Source organism: Rana temporaria, chromosome 7, assembly GCF_905171775.1.
Source record: "Rana temporaria chromosome 7, aRanTem1.1, whole genome shotgun sequence".
Taxonomy (NCBI): domain Eukaryota; kingdom Metazoa; phylum Chordata; class Amphibia; order Anura; family Ranidae; genus Rana; species Rana temporaria.
Window position 1 is genome coordinate 2,930,899 of NC_053495.1, and position 19,222 is coordinate 2,950,120.

Below are 19,222 nucleotides of genomic sequence, written 5' to 3' on the forward strand. Positions count from 1 at the left end.
TCTGTACAGAGACTGATGTGACTGTGAGGGGGGGGGGGGACATTAGAGTGTAAGCTCCTCTGGTCCAGAGACTGATGTGATGTGTGGGGGGGGGAGGGGACATTAGAGTGTAAGCTCCTCTGTACAGAGACTGATGTGACTGTGGGGGGAGGGGACATTAGAGTGTAAGCTCCTCTGGTCCAGAGACTGATGTGACTGGCTCAGTGATCTCTGTACAGCGCTGCGGTATATGTCAGAGCTATATAAATGAATAACTTACCAATATTTTGTTTTCCTGCAGATGAGAAGGACGAATATGAGTTTGGTATGTCTCTATCTAGTATTTGTTATATTATATTACTTCCCAGAGTGACTCCTCCAAATTGTTTGCCAAAAGGCCATTAACCACTTGCCAACCGTGTAACGCACATATACGTCGGCAGAATGGCTCCCGCCGTGAGCTCCATGACCGTGCGTGCAGGAACTGCAGACTCAATGTCCGCTGGTGTCCCGTGATCATGTCACGGAGCGGCAGAACAGGAAGATGCCTTTGTAATCAAGGCATTTCCCTGTTCTGCCTTGTGACAGGAAACTGATCGTCTGTTTCCTGTGATCGGGAGCAGTGATCAGCGTCTTGTCACTTGTAGCCACACCCCCACACAGTTAGAATCACTCCCTAGGACACACTTAACCCCTTCCTCGACCCCTACTGGTCAACCTCTTCCCTGCCAGTGTAATTTACACAGTAATCAGTGCATTTTTATAGCACTGATCGCTGTATAAATGAAAATGGTCTCAAAATAGCATCAAAAGTGTCCGATGTGTCCGCCGCAATGTCGCAGTCACGATAAAAATTGCAGATCGCCGCCATTACTAATAAAAAAATATATAATAAAAATGCCATAAAACGATCCCCTATTTTGTAGACGCTTTAACTTTTGCGCAAACCAATCAATAAACGCTTATTGCAATTTTTTTTTTTATCAAATATATGTAGAAGAATACGTATCGGCCTAAACTGAGGACATTTTTATTTTTTTAGATATTTTTGCGGGTAATAAAAACCGCAGAGGTGATCAAATACCATCAAAATAAATCTCTATTTGTGGGAAAAAAAAGGACGTCAATTTTGTTTGGGAGCCGCGTCGCACGACCGCGCAATTGTCAGTTAAAGCGACGCAGTGCCGAATCGCAAAAAGTGCTCTGGTCAGGAAGGGGGGAAAATTCTTCCGGGGCTGAAGTGGTTTAAATTCTCACAAATCTTAACCAAGTCCCCACCCCCCCCCCCCTCCACTGATGGGATGCATTTCAATATTAAGCACATATTTTCTGATGTGAGGGCGGCACCAATATGGAGGACGTCTCTTTCCCCCCGGTGCTTGTTATGGCTGATCGCTGTGTCTATACATTTGTGTGTTTGGCCCTTTCATTGATTAATATTTTGTTTTTCTGTTGGCTTTGTAGATGACATTCCTGGTTCTCACGGTAAGTATCGGCAGTTTATCTTATAGCGATGGTGTTGTATGATGTGTTGGATCACACGGCACAGAGCGCCCCCTGGTGGCTGGGTCTGTCCTCACACTGAGCCCCTCTTATGTTGCTGAATGTATCCCATTGGCAAAACAGAAAAAATGTATTCCAAAATGAAGGGAAATTTTCCTTGCTGTAGTTTGTGTCTCTGCCCCTCCCACAATGGTGAGATCTCCTGCAGTAGTTTGTGTCTCTGCCCCTCCCACAATGGTGAGATCTCATCCAGTAGTTTGTGTCTCTGCCCCTCCCACAATGGTGAGATCTCCTGCAGTAGTTTGTGTCTCTGCCCCTCCCACAATGGGGAGATCTCCTGCAGTAGTTTGTGTCTCTGCCCCTCCCACAATGGTGAGATTTCCTGCAGTAGTTTGTGTCTCTGCCCCTCCCACAATGGGGAGATCTCCTGCAGTAGTTTGTGTCTCTGCCCCTCCCACAATGGGGAGATTTCCCGCAGTAGTTTGTGCCTCTGCCCCTCCCACAATGGTGAGATTCCCTGCAGTAGTTTGTGTCTCTGCCCCTCCCACAATGGGGAGATTTCCTGCAGTAGTTTGTGTCTCTGCCCCTCCCACAATGGGGAGATTTCCCGCAGTAGTTTGTGCCTCTGCCCCTCCCACAATGGGGAGATTCCCTGCAGTAGTTTGTGTCTCTGCCCCTCCCACAATGGTGAGATTCCCTGCAGTAGTTTGTGTCTCTGCCCCTCCCACAATGGGGAGATTTCCTGCAGTAGTTTGTGTCTCTGCCCCTCCCACAATGGTGAGATCTCCTGCAGTAGTTTGTGTCTGCCCCTCCCACAATGGGGAGGTTTCCCTGCAGTAGTTTGTGTCTCTGCCCCTCCCACAATGGTGAGATTTCCTGCAGTAGTTTGTGTCTCTGCCCCTCCCACAATGGTGAGATTCCCTGCAGTAGTTTGTGTCTCTGCCCCTCCCACAATGGGGAGATTTCCCCCAGTAGTTTGTGTCTCTGCCCCTCCCACAATGGGGAGGTTTCCCTGCAGTAGTTTGTGTCTCTGCCCCTCCCACAATGGTGAGATCTCCTGCAGTAGTTTGTGTCTCTGCCCCTCCCACAATTGTAAGATCTCCTGCAGTAGTTTGTGTCTCTGCCCCTCCCACAATGGGGAGATTTCCTGCAGTAGTTTGTGCCTCTGCCCCTCCCACAATGGGGAGGTTTCCCTGCAGTAGTTTGTGCCTCTGCCCCTCCCACAATGGGGAGGTTTCCCTGCAGTAGTTTGTGTCTCTGCCCCTCCCATACTGGTGATATTTCCTGCAGTAAGTTTGTGACTATGCCCCTCCCACATTGGGGGTGTGATGTAGAGGTCTCTGTATTACTAAGTTGGAATAATTTTGTCCTTTTTGTGTTTTTTTTAGATGTAGCGAGCAACGTTCAGCGTAAGTTTATTTCTCATTATAATTCTCTGATATCAGAAAGTTGGTAAAAAGAGGGGAATTGACTACGGGGACACCGGGGGGGGCGGGGGGGGGGGGGTGTGAGGGAAGGGGGTGTGGCTGCCGCTTAGGCTCCATCTGGAACTGTAAGAGCGTGTTTTCATGCACCTGTCTGGTAGGACGGCCCATTCGTTTCAGTGGGCTGTCCTACCTGGACGAAACGCGTTGAAAGAAGTGTGCAACTGTGTTTGTTGAAATTGCAGCTCGCCGTGCAACTTAACAAATCGCCTCTCTTTGTTTCCTTTGCAGACATGGATTCCCATTACTACGGTGAGTCCGAGGTTTTTTTATTTTATTTCATTCGTTATCTCTTTGGATCCTGCCAGAAATCTTATGAGCACTTCCTGTGCTCTCTGCCTGTGCTGCTCTTATATCCGTTGTTCCCTGTCCTCCCTGGAGACTATAGAACTCCTCCCTCCCCCTATATCCTGGGGGAGGGGAGAGGAGATTTCTGTAGTCCTAACACACTTCCTTCCCTTATCCTTCCTAATAAAGGATAGGGGCGGTGCCCTCCAGAGCTCCGCCCCTTCACAAACAAGTCTTCAATGGCAGCTCCCATGATGTGCTCCCCACCCCACCCCCCATATCTGTATTCTCTGTAACCTGTACAACTTTCATTCTTTCTTTCAGTGGATTATGACTCCGCCTTAGGTGAGTATTGTTTTTTTTTTACTATATTTCCCTTTCCTAAAGATAAAGCTCAACTGATTAGATGAGATTGGCTATTTTCCCTTCATTAGCCCCTCATTGGTCCTTCATTAGCCCTTCATTAGCCCCTCATTGGTCCTTCATTAGCCCTTCATTATCCCTTCATTATCCCTTCATTAGCCCTTCATTAGCCCTTCATTAGCCCTTCATTAGCCCTTCATTAGCCATTCATTAGCCCTTCATTAGCCCCTCATTGGTCCTTCATTAGCCCTTCATTAGCCATTCATTAGCCCTTCATTAGCCCTTCATTAGCTCTTCATTAGCCATTCATTAGCCCTTCATTAGCCCCTTATTGGTTCTTCATTAGCCCTTCATTAGCCCCTCATTGGTCCTTCATTAGCCCCTCATTGGTCCTTCATTAGCCCCTCATTGGTCCTTCATTAGCCCCTCATTGGTCCTTCATTAGCCCCTCATTGGTCCTTCATTAGCCCTTCATTAGCCCTTCATTAGCCATTCATTAGCCCTTCATTAGCCATTCATTAGCCCTTCATTAGCCCCTTATTGGTTCTTCATTAGCCCTTCATTAGCCCCTCATTGGTCCTTCATTAGCCCCTCATTGGTCCTTCATTAGCCCCTCATTGGTCCTTCATTAGCCCCTCATTGGTCCTTCATTAGCCCCTCATTAGCCCTTCATTAGTCATTCATTAGCCCTTCATTAGCCATTCATTAGCCCTTCATTAGCCATTCATTAGCCCTTCATTATCCCTTCATTAGCCCTTCATTAGCCCTTCATTAGCCCCTCATTGGTCCTTCATTAGCCCTTCATTAGCCATTCGTTAGCCCTTCATTAGCTCTTCATTAGCCCTTCATTAGCCATTCATTAGCCCTTCATTATCCCTTCATTATCCCTTCATTAGCCATTCATTAGCCCCTCATTGGTCCTTCATTAGCCCTTCATTAGCCATTCGTTAGCCCTTCATTAGCCCTTCATTAGCTCTTCATTAGCCATTCATTAGCCGTTCATTAGCCCTTCATTAGCCCTTCATAAGCCATTCATTAGCCCTTCATTAGCCCTTCATTAGCCATTCATTAGCCCTTCATTAGCCCTTCATTAGCCATTCATTAGCCATTCATTAGCCCTTCATTAGCCCTTCATTAGCCATTCATTAGCCCTTCATTAGCCATTCATTAGCCCTTCATTAGCCATTCATTAGCCATTCATTAGCCCTTCATTAGCCCTTCATTAGCCCTTCATTAGCCATTCATTAGCCCTTCATTAGCCATTCATTAGCCCTTCATTAGCCCTTCATTAGCCCTTCATTAGCCCTTCATTAGCCATTCATTAGCCCTTCATTAGCCCTTCATTAGCCATTCATTAACCATTCATTAGCCCTTCATTAGCCCCTCATTGGTCCTTCATTAGCCCCTCATTGGTCCTTCATTAGCCCCTCATTGGTCCTTCATTAGCCCCTCATTGGTCCTTCATTAGCCCCTCATTGGTCCTTCATTAGCCCTTCATTAGTCCTTCATTAGTCCTTCATTTTTGTAAACGCTATGGGGTAGATCCACGTACCTCCGCTGCGCCCGGCGCAGATGTGAGATACGCTACGTCGCTGTAACTTACCTGGCTTTGGTTTGAATCCTCAATGAATTTGCGCCGTAAGTTACGGCGGTGTAGTGTATCTCTCGCGGCGGATTTCAAATTGGGCGGGTAGGGGGCGTGTTTCATTTAAATGAAGCGCGTCCTCGCGCCGAACGAACTGCGCATGCGCCGTCCCTAAAATTTCCCGCCGCGCATTGCGCTAAATGACGTCGCAAAGGACGTCATTGTTTTCAACGTAAATGGCGTCCAGCCCCATTCACGGACGACTTACGCAAACGACGTAAAATTTTCAAAATTAGACGCGGGAACGACAGCCATACTTAACATTGAGTACGCCACCATATAGCAGCTTTAACTATACGCCGGAAAAAGCCGAACGGAAACAACGTAAAAAAATGCAACGGCCGTTCGTGGATCGTCGGAAATAGGATTATGTGGATTACGACGATTGCATCTAAGATCCGATGGCGCACGAAGACGCACGCCTGTCGGATCTAACACAGATGCCGTCGTATCTTGTTTTGGGGATACCAAAACAAAGATACGACGCGCAAAATTTTAAATTACGCGGCGTATCAAGAGATACGCCGCGTAATTTCTTTGAGGATCTGCCCCTATAAATGTTGTGCAAACCAATCGATAAACGCTTATTACGATTTTCTTAACAAAAATAGGTAGAAGAATACGTATCGGCCTAAACTGAGGAAAATTTTTTTTTTTATATCTTTTTTGGGATTTTTATTATAGCAAAAAGTAAAAAATATTGCATTTCTTTCAAAATTGTCGCTCTATTTTTGTTTATAGCGCAAAAAATAAAAACCGCAGAGGTGATCAAATACCACCAAAAGAAATCTCTATTTGTGGGGAAAAAAGGACGCCAATTTTGTTTGGGAGCCGCGTCGCACGACCGCGCAATTGTCAGTTAAAGAGATGCAGTGCCGAATCGCAAAAAGGGGCAAGGTCCTTGCAAGGTCCGGGGCTTAAGTGGTTAAGAAAAAAAAAATACATTCTGTCACCGGAGCAGTACGGCGTCATCATATAGCGGGCGCGGTGGTGATCAGGGACACTGACTGGTGGCAGTACGAAAAATAAATAAATAAATCTCTGAGGCTCATTTGCTCCCCCAGATTTGATCATCGGATTGGCGAGTCATTATTGAAAAGCTCATTATTGTGAATGACGACTATAAATGCGCCTCACCGAGTCGCGTCTCATGCGTTTGCCGTGTTGGTAAAATGTCACCATTGCGTGTGTGTAAAGCGCCGTAATAACGCTCCTTTTCTCTTTTACAGAAGAAGCCTCCATAAAATACATTCGTACTGACCCAGGTAAGACCGGCATACAGACTGGGGTCCCCTCCGGTGGGTGGTCTGTGGGCCGGTCATGGCATTCGGTGAATTATCGGTCTGATTTGCTGTTAGAAGGACCTAAAATGACTAATAAGGAACCATTACGTAGACAACCAGCAAAAGACCGTCGTAACCCATTCTTGCCGTCTCTGGTAGAGATGAGCAGAGCGATTTTGGCAAAATTAATTTCGATGCAAAATTACCAAAGTGGGAAGGGGGGGGGGCCTCCGGTGCCAATCGCAGCCGATCGGCGCTGTTTGGAGCCGTTCGGAAATGCTTGGAAAATCTAGGAAATACTTAGGGCCAGATTCAGGTACAAATGCGGCGGCGTAACGTCTTTACGTTACACCGCCGCAAGTTTTCAGCGCGAGTGCCTGATTCACCAAGCACTTGCGTGTAAACTTACGGCGGTGTAACGTAAAGCCGTCCGGCACAAGCCCGCCTTATTCAAATGGGGCGTGTACCATTTAAATTAGGCGCGTTCCCGCGCCGAACGTTCTGCGCATGCTCCGTTTGGAAATTTCCCGCCGTGCTTTGCGCGAAATTACGGCGCCCCGACGTGTTTGTGAATGGCGACGTGTCTATGGACTCGGGAGCGTGCCCGCAAGGTAACCCCCTTGGAAAAGCGCTTCCCAGGGGGGTTGTCTGATGCGGGGAGGAGACGAGACAGCCGCCACTGGGGTTCAAGGGCCACATAACAAGTACCAAGGGCCACATATCGGGCACCAGGGCTCTAAAGTATCTTATATCACAAGAAACTTGAGGTAGAAATTATTTTAATGTATCATTTGATCTCAAAAATGTTTTCCAGAGGATTTGGCTCCTGTCCAACCAACGCTGATAACGGCTTCTACCCAAGGTATGCTCAGCGCTCACATATTGGGGCGTTTGTATGTACACAAGGCTTTTGTTACCTTGCTTGGTTTGGTGAGCACTTCTCATGGGATCAGGTTTGTTATTGCGATGAACCGTCACTGGCTGGTCTAAGTGTCCCTGGTCTTGGTGATGTTGGGATGTTTTCGGTGCAAGGTTGCTTGCTATTGGAGAAAAGATTTCCAGTGCAAGACAAGGTAGAACACGAGTTAGTGCTTGGGTTTAGTTTAATAGAACAATATTTGGGCTACAGTGTTGAACAGAACTAGAAAATATTTGGGGGTGCTTATTTTGGAACAGTGTGGCCTGGAATTCCGGGGTGCATCACTAAAAGCAGGAGGAAGGAGGTCCTGATTCCTCTATATAGATCTTTATATCACTAGAGGGGTCACTATCAGGAGGAAGGAGGTCCCGATTCCTCTCTATAGATCTTTATATCACTAGAGGGGTCACTATCAGGAGGAAGGAGGTCCTGATTCCTCTCTATAGATCTTTATATCACTAGAGGGGTCTTCACCAGGAGGAAGGAGGTCCCGATTCCTCTATATAGATCTTTATATCACTAGAGGGATCTTCATCAGGAGAGGGAGGTCCTGATTCCTCTATATAGATCTTTATATCACTAGAGGGGTCTTCATCAGGAGAGGGAGGTCCTGATTCCTCTATATAGATCTTTATATTACAAGAGGGGTCTTCATCAGGGGGAAGGAGGTCCCGATTCCTCTATATAGATCTTTATATCACTAGAGGGGTCTTCATCAGGAGGAAGGAGGTCCTGATTCCTCTATATAGATCTTTATATTACTAGAGGGGTCTTCATCAGGAGGAAGGAGGTCCTGATTGCTCTATATAGATCTTTATATGACTAGAGGGGTCTTCATCAGGGGGAAGGAGGTCCCGATTCCTCTATATAGATCTTTATATCACTAGAGGGGTCATCATAAGGAGAAAGAAGGTCCCAATTCCTCTATATAGATCTTTATAGAGGGGCCTTCATCAGGAGGAAGTAGGTCCCGATTCCTCTATATAGATCTTTATATTACTAGAAGGGTCTTCATCAGGAGGAAGGAGGTCCTAATTTCTCTATATAGATCTTTATATGACTAGAGGGGTCACCAGCAGGAGGAAGGAGGTCCTGATTCCTCTATATAGATCTTTATATCACTAGAGGGGTCACCAGCAGGAGGAAGGAGGTCCTGATTCCTCTATATAGATATTTATATCACTAGAGCAGGGGTGGGCAATTATTTTTTCGATGGGGCCACATGAGAAACTAAAAATATTTTGGAGGGCCGGGCCAAAAGGCTAAACTCAATACTGCATAAAACCAATTGTATTTCTTTATAAAAAGCAGTAAATATCATTGTTGGACAACTGGTACGAGTACTTGTTATAGTTAGCCAGGGCCGGAGTGGGACTCATTTTCAGCCCTGGAGTTTCATGCCTTAGACCAGCCCACTTTTGTTCACGACATTACGTTTAGGAGTGCGTTACGTACAGAGTGCGTGGTTCAGGAGTGCATTACGTACAGAGTGCGTGGTTCAGGAGTGCGTTACGTACAGAGTGCGTGGTTCAGGAGTGCGTTACGTACAGAGTGCGTGGTTCAGGAGTGCGTTACGTACAGAGTGCGTGGTTCAGGAGTGCGTTACGTACAGAGTGCGTGGTTCAGGATTGCCTTACATGCAGAGTGAAGGGTTCAGGTTTGCTTATGTACAGCATGGAGGTGTGCATAAATCACAGGCCAGTTTATAACTTCCCTGTACCAAGCTCTGTCCCCAAATTTCTGCCCCCCCCCCACAGTGCAGAGCGCCCCTCTCTCTCTTTTCCCGACCTTTCTCCTCCTCCCTGTCTAGTGCACAGCAGAAGAGAAGGACTGTACCTTACCTTACCCCATGTCAGGCTGCCGGCGCAGGCTTCGGGAGATGCTGGAGTGTGCATACCCCGTCCAGGGGCGTTGCTAGGTGGCAATGTCCTACATACACTGACACATCAGGAGGCTTAGCAGCCGAGGAGGAGAGAAGGAGAGGAGAGCCGCTGAGCAGGGAGCAGGGATTTGGCGTGGCGAGAGTGAGAGAGGGGGGGGTCAGAGTGAGAGAGGGGGGGGGTCAGAGTGAGAGAGGGGGGGGTCAGAGTGAGAGAGGGGGGGTCAGAGTGAGAGAGGGGGGGTCAGAGTGAGAGAGGGGGTCATAGTAAGAGAGGGGGGTCAGAGTAAGAGAGGGGGGGAGTCAGAGTGAGAGAGGGGGGTTCAGACTGAGAGAGGGGGGGTCAGACTGAGAGAGGGGGGTCAGACTGAGAGAGGGGGGGGGGTCAGACTGAGAGGGGGGGGGTCAGAGTGAGAGAGGGGGGGTCAGACTGAGAGGGGGGGTCAGAGTGAGAGAGGGGGGGGGTCAGACTGAGAGGGGGGGTCAGAGTGAGAGAGGGGGGGTCAGAGTGAGAGAGGGGGGGTCAGAGTGAGAGAGGGGGGGTCAGAGTGAGAGTCAAAGAGAGAGGGGGGTCACAGGCAGAGAGAGGGAGCAGGGACTGGTCAGTGAACATGCTCACTGGTTCATTCAGCAGTCAGTGTGGATGTTTGTTTTTAATCTTCCCGCCCACCTCCCCTTCTTCACCGACGAGCACACAGGAGGGACGGGACTCAGGAGAAGTGAAACACTCACACTGAAGCTCAAGCTGTTTGGGACTTGGGAGATTGGATGGAGCACACATGAGGGGCGGGACTTGGGAGAACGGAGAGTGATTGGTGGACACTGGACAGTGAGTACACATAGCAGAGCGCCCTGCTGGAGCTGATTTCTGAAGACATATAGAGCAGAGAGCTGCACGAGGGGGGGCTTTTCTTGTTCTGCACCACGGTCCCTGCTCGGCACTCGGGGCTCGTAATAGAACACTACATGTCTGAGCGAACTCCTAACGACGCACCTGACCCCGCCCCTCCTTCTCTGACGCCCGCATTAAGCGGCCGGTGATTGGCCAGACTGGGTGCATTTCATACCAGAGGCGGAGCCTTCGCCTCTGGTATGACATGCACCCGGTCTGGCCAATCACCGGCCGTTTAATACGGGCGTCAGTCGCTCCCTCCCCCTGGCCAAGTACGTGTACGCCCCATGTATGTAGCGTAAGTGCAACGCTACAGGCCGCCGCGCCGGGGGCTAAATTTATAAGGGAGCCGGAAGCCGGCCCGCAACCCGACCAGCCGGCGCCAGCTACTACATTGCCGTAACTAGCGCTCCGCCCGGGGGCCGGATTAAAAGGTCCGCCGGGCCGTATACGGCCCGCGGGCCGTAGTTTGCCCAGGTCTGCACTAGAGGGTTCTTCATCAGGAGGAGGAAGGAGGCCCTGATTCCTATATATAGATCTTTATATCACTAGGGGGGTCTTCATCAGGAGGAAGGAGGTCCTGATTCCTCTATATAGATCTTTATATCACTAGAGGGGTCTTCATCAGGAGGAAGGAGGTCCTGATTCCTCTATATCAGACCTGGGCAAACTACGGCCCGCGGGCCGTATACGGCCCGGCGGACCTTTTAATCCGGCCCCCGGGCGGAGCGCTAGTTACGGCAATGTAGTAGCTGGCGCCGGCTGGTCGGGTTGCGGGCCGGCTTCCGGCTCCCTTATAAATTTAGCCCCCGGCGCGGCGGCCTGTAGCGTTGCACTTACGCTACATACATGGGGCGTACACGTACTTGGCCAGGGGGAGGGAGCGACTGACGCCCGTATTAAACGGCCGGTGATTGGCCAGACCGGGTGCATGTCATACCAGAGGCGAAGGCTCCGCCTCTGGTATGACATGCACCCAGTCTGGCCAATCACCGGCCGCTTAATGCGGGCGTCAGAGAAGGAGGGGCGGGGTCAGGTGCGTCGTTAGGAGTTCGCTCAGACATGTAGTGTTCTATTACGAGCCCCGAGTGCCGAGCAGGGACCGTGGTGCAGAACAAGAAAAGCCCCCCCTCGTGCAGCTCTCTGCTCTATATGTCTTCAGAAATCAGCTCCAGCAGGGCGCTCTGCTATGTGTACTCACTGTCCAGTGTCCACCAATCACTCTCCGTTCTCCCAAGTCCCGCCCCTCATGTGTGCTCCATCCAATCTCCCAAGTCCCAAACAGCTTGAGCTTCAGTGTGAGTGTTTCACTTCTCCTGAGTCCCGTCCCTCCTGTGTGCTCGTCGGTGAAGAAGGGGAGGTGGGCGGGAAGATTAAAAACAAACATCCACACTGACTGCTGAATGAACCAGTGAGCATGTTCACTGACCAGACCCTGCTCCCTCTCTCTGCCTGTGACCCCCCTCTCTCTTTGACTCTCACTCTGACCCCCCCTCTCTCACTCTGACCCCCCCCTCTCTCACTCTGACCCCCCCTCTCAGTCTGACCCCCCCCCCCCTCTCTCACTCTGACCCCCCCTCTCAGTCTGACCCCCCCTCTCTCACTCTGACCCCCCCTCTCAGTCTGACCCCCCCTCTCTCACTCTGACCCCCCCTCTCTCACTCTGACCCCCCCTCTCAGTCTGACCCCCCCCCCTCTCTCACTCTGACCCCCCCTCTCAGTCTGACCCCCCCTCTCTCACTCTGACCCCCCCCCTCTCAGTCTGACCCCCCCCCCCTCTCTCAGTCTGACCCCCCTCTCTCAGTCTGACCCCCCCTCTCTCAGTCTGAACCCCCCTCTCTCACTCTGACTCCCCCCCTCTCTTACTCTGACCCCCCTCTCTTACTATGACCCCCCTCTCTCACTCTGACCCCCCCTCTCTCACTCTGACCCCCCCCTCTCTCACTCTGACCCCCCCCCCCTCTCTCACTCTGACCCCCCCCTCTCTCACTCTCGCCACGCCAAATCCCTGCTCCCTGCTCAGCGGCTCTCCTCTCCTTCTCTCCTCCTCGGCTGCTAAGCCTCCTGATGTGTCAGTGTATGTAGGACATTGCCACCTAGCAACGCCCCTGGACGGGGTATGCACACTCCAGCATCTCCCGAAGCCTGCGCCGGCAGCCTGACATGGGGTAAGGTAAGGTACAGTCCTTCTCTTCTGCTGTGCACTAGACAGGGAGGAGGAGAAAGGTCGGGAAAAGAGAGAGAGGGGCGCTCTGCACTGGGGGGGGGGGGGGGGGCAGAAATTTGGGGACAGAGCTTGGTACAGGGAAGTTATAAACTGGCCTGTGATTTATGCACACCTCCATGCTGTACATAAGCAAACCTGAACCCTTCACTCTGCATGTAAGGCAATCCTGAACCACGCACTCTGTACGTAACGCACTCCTGAACCACGCACTCTGTACGTAACGCACTCCTGAACCACGCACTCTGTACGTAACGCACTCCTGAACCACGCACTCTGTATGTAACGCACTCCTGAACCACGCACTCTGTACGTAACGCACTCCTGAACCACGCACTCTGTACGTAATGCACTCCTGAACCACGCACTCTGTACGTAACGCACTCCTAAACGTAATGTCGTGAACAAAAGTGGGCTGGTCTAAGGCATGAAACTCCAGGGCTGAAAATGAGTCCCACTCCGGCCCTGGCTAACTATAACAAGTACTCGTACCAGTTGTCCAACAATGATATTTACTGCTTTTTATAAAGAAATACAATTGGTTTTATGCAGTATTGAGTTTAGCCTTTTGGCCCGGCCCTCCAAAATATTTTTAGTTTCTCATGTGGCCCCATCGAAAAAATAATTGCCCACCCCTGCTCTATATAGATCTTTATATCACTAGAGGGGTCTTCATCAGGAGGAAGGAGGTCCTTATTCCTCTATATAGATCTTTATATCACTAGGGGGGTCTTCATCAGGAGGAAGGAGGTCCTGATTCCTCTATATAGATCTTTATATCACTAGAGGGGTCACCAGCAGGAGGAAGGAGGTCCTGACTCCTCTATATAGATCTTTATATTACTAGAGGGGTCTTCATCAGGAGGAAGGAGGTCCTGATTCCTCTATATAGATCTTTATATGACTAGAGGGGTCTTCATCAGGAGGAAGGAGGTGCTGATTCCTCTATATAGATCTTTATATCACTAGAGGGGTCTTCATCAGGAGGAAGGAGGTCCTGATCCCTCTATATATATCTTTATATCACTAGAGGGGTCACCAGCAGGAGGAAGGACGTCACGATTCCTCTATATAGATCTTTATATGACTAGAGGGGTCACCAGCAGGAGGAAGGGGGTCCTGATTCCACTATGTTGTAAATATTTACAACATGTTGGTGCCGTGACCTGGATATGCAATATAATATAATATTGATCTTTTTATCACTAGAGGGGTCTTCATCAGGAGGAAGGAGGTCTGTATTCCTCACCTTTTAATTATCTGACGTCTAAAGTAGATGTTTTCTTATTGGCAGATGATTGTGAAGTTTTCCACGTTCTTCTGAAGCAGCCCAAAGCCTCTGAACAGATTTGCATTCAAGTCTCTCAGGCTGATGACGTTTATATCACATTAATACATGACGCCACCTCAGGTGAGTTGTTCCCCCTCCCCCATAGTTAGAGGTGGGGGTGGTATACACTGGAGGACATAGGCTTGTATCCTGGTAGGACGCCTGTTGGGCTCTTCTGAGAAGTAAAGACTGACCAGAAGGGATACATGTGAATGGGAGTTTTTGTTTCACCAAATTCCCTCTTGATTGGCTGAGACACACAGCGGATGCCATTGGCTCCCGCTGCTTTCAATCGAAGTCAGTGAGCCAATGAGGAGAGGGGGGCAGGGACAAACCACGGCTTTGTGTCTGAATGGACACACAGCAGCGGCTCAGCTCGGCCTGAAGATTTCCCCCTCTCCTCCTCGATGACCAGCTGAGCCTTTTTTTCAGGCAGTTTTCTTACACTGTATGTCATGGTGCCAGTTTACACAGCACTGTACTTCTGCCCCCTGCAGGTGTCACGCTGAACGGCAGGCCGATGGGTGACCAGAGTTTCGGGACATTTGGTTTACTGAACACTAAGCTGGGGCTGAAGGTGGAAATCGGGGAAGACAAGGTGGCGGTGACGCGGGGCTCGGAGCTGAAAGCCTATAACTGGAATTCTTCTTTTGAACTAGACGGGTAAGAGAATGAGAAGAGGCCCTCCGTCCGGCAAATGGGGCCAATGGGAGGATCCCTGTACTGGGAGATCATTGGGGGCTGCCATGTCCACCTCCCGTCTCTAACTCTAATCAGCCCTAATTAACTCCTTCTTCCCCTTCTCCCTTAGCATTAGGAGAAACAGATTAGTGTCTGCAGGGGCCCTGAGGCAAAAGCAAAAAGTGCCCAACGGGTCACATGTTCAGGTTGGGCACCGGGGGCCTAAATCCTTACCTCTTCATCATGGGAGGTAAGTCTTTCTCCCCCCCCCGGCTCTGCACACCCATTGGGAAGGAGGAGGAGCCAAATACATGATCAAAAACGTACGTCATCATTCCTGGCAGGTTGGGGGGGGGGGCAGAGACACCCAAATAGCTATTTTTATCAGGAAAAATATATTCGGGCCATTTTGGGGGAGGGGGGCATCCAAAGCACCTCTACAGCTCCTGATTTTATTTTTATCTCTTTCCAGGTTTCTCAAGAAAGACGGTGAAAAAATAACGGTGACGATAAAAGATGGAGTCGGTTTCACCATTTTCAGGGTGGATCGGTCATTCCGCTTGTCTTTATTGGTAGAAGACCAACATTCACCCACAAACCACACCAGTGGGGTCATTGGTAGGTCACAGTCAGGGCTTTTTTCTCAGAAAATAGGTGAAGGAACTCAACCACAACCTCCCAAAACCCCCCTCCTCCCAGGGGTGCGCTATGTGCAGAGTTCCGGGGTGCGCTTGGTACATAGTACAGAGATTAGGGGTTTGCTATGTGCAGAGTTCTTGGGCGCACTTGGTACATAGTACAGAGATGAGGGGTGCGATATGTGCAGAGTTCTGGGGTGTGCTTGGTACATAGTACAGAGTTTAGGGGTGCGCTATATGCAGAGTTCCGGAGTGTGCTTGGTACATAATACAGAGTTCAGGGATGTGCTATGTGCAGAGTTCTGGGGTGCGCTTGGTACATAGTACAGAGTTTAGGGGTGCACTACGTGCAGAGTTCCGGGGGGGGGGGGTTGGTACATAGTACAGAGTTTAGGGGTGTGCTATGTGCAGTGTTCCGGGGTGCGCTAAGTGCAGCATTCCAGGGTGCGCTTGGTACATAGTACAGAGATTTGGGGTGCGCTATGTGCAGAGTTCCGGAGTATGCTTGGTACATAGTACAGAGTTCAGGGATGTGCTATGTGCAGAGTTTGGGGTGCGCTTGGTACATAGTACAGAGTTTAGGGGTGCGCTGCATGCAGAGCACTGGGGTCGCTTGGTACATAGTACAGAGTTTACGGATGCGCTTTGTGCAGAGTTTTCCAGGGTGCGCTTGGTACATAGTACAGAACTTAGGGGTGCGCTATGTGCAGAGTTCCGGGGTGCGCTTGGTACATAGTACAGAACTTAGGGGTGCGCTATGTGCAGAGTTCCGGGGTGCGCTTGGTACATAGTACAGAGCTTGGGGGTGCGCTATGTGCAGAGTTCTGGGGTGTGCTTGGTACATAGTACAGAGTTTAGGGGTGCTCTATGTGCAGAGTTTAGGGATGTGCTACCTGAACCAGAGGTGGCTCCACCAAGTTCCAGCTGAAAAAAAGCCCTGGTCACAGTACTTGTTAAACTTTGGTTATTATTCAGGATTTATGGAGTGACATCATCCCAGCCCAGCCAATCAAAATGGCTAAAGATGGAATCCCATAAGAAGGCCAGTTGAAGATGTCAGCGGCCGGCGTTGGTGCTCACGGACACTGCGCCGCTGGAGGTGAGGTGAGTATAGCTCCGCTACAAAATGCATAAAGACAAGACAGCAAAATAATCTTCTCATTTCTGTTTTACAGGTCAGTTATTAAATAACAAAACTTCTTTTCACGCCGACTCCTTGGCTGCGGGGGATCAAATATTTCCACTACGGAGGTGAGTAATGTGTTCAGTATATTATGATTGTATAGATAATGATATTAAAAAAAAGACACAAATCACTCAGGTGTAAATGTTCCGGAACTTTAAAGGATTTTGGTACAGAGGATAACAAAACAACCCCGCCCCCGAGGAGTTGTGAACATGAGGCGACACCCACCCCAAAGGAACCTGTTATACAGGATATATACTAATAATTGTAGACTTCTTGTCGGCATGTTTCCTGTAGGGGGACACAAAAGATGAGAAGACCCCAAATCTAGAGTCCAGCAAAGTTTTATATTCTGACAAGAGGTCGGATGAGAAATCCAGAGTGTTTTGAGGACTTAGAACCCCCCCCCCCCATCATCAGGACTTATATATTGAGAACTGGACCCCGTGACTCAACCCAGTGCCATCCCGTTCTTCTATTTTTGCAATTGTTGTCCAGTGTTATCTCCAATAACTACCAACATATAAGCCCTTGAAACGCGTTGGATTTTAGTCCCGAAGAGTTGGATTTCAAGCTTGGTTTCATCCATTCTTGGGTCCAATGTTCCACCAACTCATCACCACTTCCATACCGGGCCAATTCTGACACTCCTCTCCTACGTGTAAAAAATAATGGGCTAGATTCTGGTAGGGGCGCGCATAGTTACGGCGGCGCAGCTGCGGAGGGCCCCCCAAAATTACTAGAGGCCCCGCCTGGTAAGAAGTCATTTTCCATTTTCAGCCCCTCACCCCGCTTCTCAACTCGCTGGCTGCATGGGAGAAGAGGTAAGAAGTCAGCACCCCCAGCTTCTCGCTTTAATGTAAGATGTCATTTCCGACAGCAGAACACCCCCCCCCCCGCTTCTCAATGGATGGATCGCCACTGATCTCTATCCTTGTCATCCGGCGCCGGCCGATTCGTTCTCTGGGCCTCCGATGGCACGGGAGAGCCCGGAGAAGCACTGGATGGTGGCGGGAGAGGGGGGGGGGCATTGCTCAGTCCAGAGACGTGTACTTTGGGCCAGATTCACATAGAATTGCCCTGGCGCAGCGTATCAGAGATACGCTACGCCGCCGTATCTTACCTGGCTCTAAGTTGAAACCAGGAAGATTTAACGCCGTAAGTTACGGTGGCGTAGTGTATCTCTCGGCGCGTATTTCAAATTGGGCGGGTAGGGGGTGTGATTCATTTAAATGAAGCGCGTCCCCGCGCCGATTGAACTGCGCATGCTCCGTATTGAAATTTCCCGCCGTGCTTTGCGCGAAATGACGTCGCACCGACGTCAATTTTTTGAACTTCGATGTGAATTACGTCCTTTCCTATTCACGGACGACTTAAAAAAATAATTAAAATTAGATGCGGGAACGACGGCCATACTTTAACATGGCAAGTCTATCTATACGCTGCAAAATAGCATCTTTAACTATACGGCGGGAAAAGCAGACTACGTAAGAGAATGCGACGGCCGCGCGTACCTTCGTGGATCGACAGAAAAAGCTAATTAGCATACCCAATGCGGAAACCGACGCAAACTCCACCCAGCGGGCGCCAAAGTATTGCACCTACGATCCGAAAGCGTGCGAAGGCGTACGCCCGTCGGATCGAAGCCAGAAGCCATTGTATCTTGGTTTGAGGATTCAAACTAAAGATACGACGCGGGAAATTTTAAAGTATGCCGGCGTATATGTAGATATACCGGCGTACTTCTTCTGTGAATCTGGCCCTTTGTTTCAGCATCGTATTGTCAGTGACAGATTTACAGCATTGTTCCTAATTTCTCTTTCAGCCATTCCGATTGTGACTTCACACCGTACGGAGCAGAAAATCGCGGTTCCTGTCTCTTCATCTCCCTCAAAACCAATGATTTGATCAGCGCAGAAAGTTACATTGTATCAGATATCTTCACAGTGCCATAAAAAGGACAAAGGCCCTGAGCTGGTCACCACACACGGGACAATTTCCAGGAGATTCCAACCACTTTCCACCTCCTGGGAATCTCACGCGTGATCACAAGCGTTCCCCAGAAGAGAAGCGATCCCCGGAGTTCCATCACCGCCAGAAATCCGTCGATTGTTAATTTGAAGTTTGGAAATACATTGGAAGCTTTGATGAAGTTTATTGGAAAATCGAAATGCAAACGGATAAAAAAAAAAAATCGATGGGAATTTCAAAGGCAAATTAAATTATTCCACCGGGTTTTTTATTGGGCCATTTCTTTGTGATCGATCGAAACCACAGATTTATGTTTTTCTTTTGTATTACAATTTTGATAAAAAGAAAAAAGGAATTGGAAGTATCGTCGGTCTATGAAATTGTTACGACTGGTGCGAAGAAAGGCGACGACGCTGACAACAGCCAATGAGAGCGTCTTTTATTTTTTCTCTGCTGCTCTGTAATGTGTCGTGACCCCATGTGGTGCCCCCTGGACCCTCACCTGCCATCTTCCCACAAAGTGACGTTTTTTCTTTTTTTAGGAGGATAATGTAAAGTTTAGGGAGCGGCACGGAATGAAAAATGGAGAATATTGCGGCCCCTCGTAGTTTATCCTTCATTCTGCAATAGAGATAATAACAGTTTATAGATCTTATCTGTATTTACACGGGAGCCTCGGAGTCTCCTCTGCGCACATTTGGGTTTCTTTAATCTAACACCTTGAAGAATTTCAAAAAGATAACATTTATTTTCTGTTTTATAAAAAAAAAAAAACATTAGCCATTGTGTATAAATATTAAAAAAAAAAATGTTTTAGTTTTAAAAAAAATAAAATGAACTGGAAAAAAAGAAAGAAAATATTTGTTGTGCAACTATATAGCAATTTGAAACTTGATACTTTATCTGGTGGCGACTTTTCTGTTGTTGGCTAATTGATTGGACTTTGTTGTTGGGTTT

The 19,222-nt window shown here is 49.1% G+C and overlaps 1 protein-coding gene across 2 annotated transcripts in view; it reads left to right on the plus strand.

The window, feature by feature from the left end:
• The window catches only part of LOC120944912 (inter-alpha-trypsin inhibitor heavy chain H3-like), a 37,960-nt gene extending 18,987 nt beyond the window's left edge, over positions 1-18,973 (plus strand). Inside the window, exons 14-25 of one of the 2 annotated variants that reach the window (XM_040358674.1) lie at positions 281-304; positions 1,444-1,464; positions 2,871-2,891; positions 3,198-3,218; positions 3,579-3,599; positions 6,492-6,527; positions 7,360-7,407; positions 13,754-13,870; positions 14,287-14,452; positions 14,943-15,088; positions 16,284-16,359; positions 18,120-18,973. In XM_040358674.1, the coding sequence (XP_040214608.1) occupies positions 281-304; positions 1,444-1,464; positions 2,871-2,891; positions 3,198-3,218; positions 3,579-3,599; positions 6,492-6,527; positions 7,360-7,407; positions 13,754-13,870; positions 14,287-14,452; positions 14,943-15,088; positions 16,284-16,359; positions 18,120-18,249 (827 nt within the window). In that variant the 3' untranslated portion in view covers positions 18,250-18,973. The remainder of the gene's footprint in view (positions 1-280; positions 305-1,443; positions 1,465-2,870; positions 2,892-3,197; positions 3,219-3,578; positions 3,600-6,491; positions 6,528-7,359; positions 7,408-13,753; positions 13,871-14,286; positions 14,453-14,942; positions 15,089-16,283; positions 16,360-18,119) is intronic. The other variant, XM_040358675.1, reaches the window with a different exon arrangement.
• Positions 18,974-19,222: the final 249 nt, after the last annotated feature.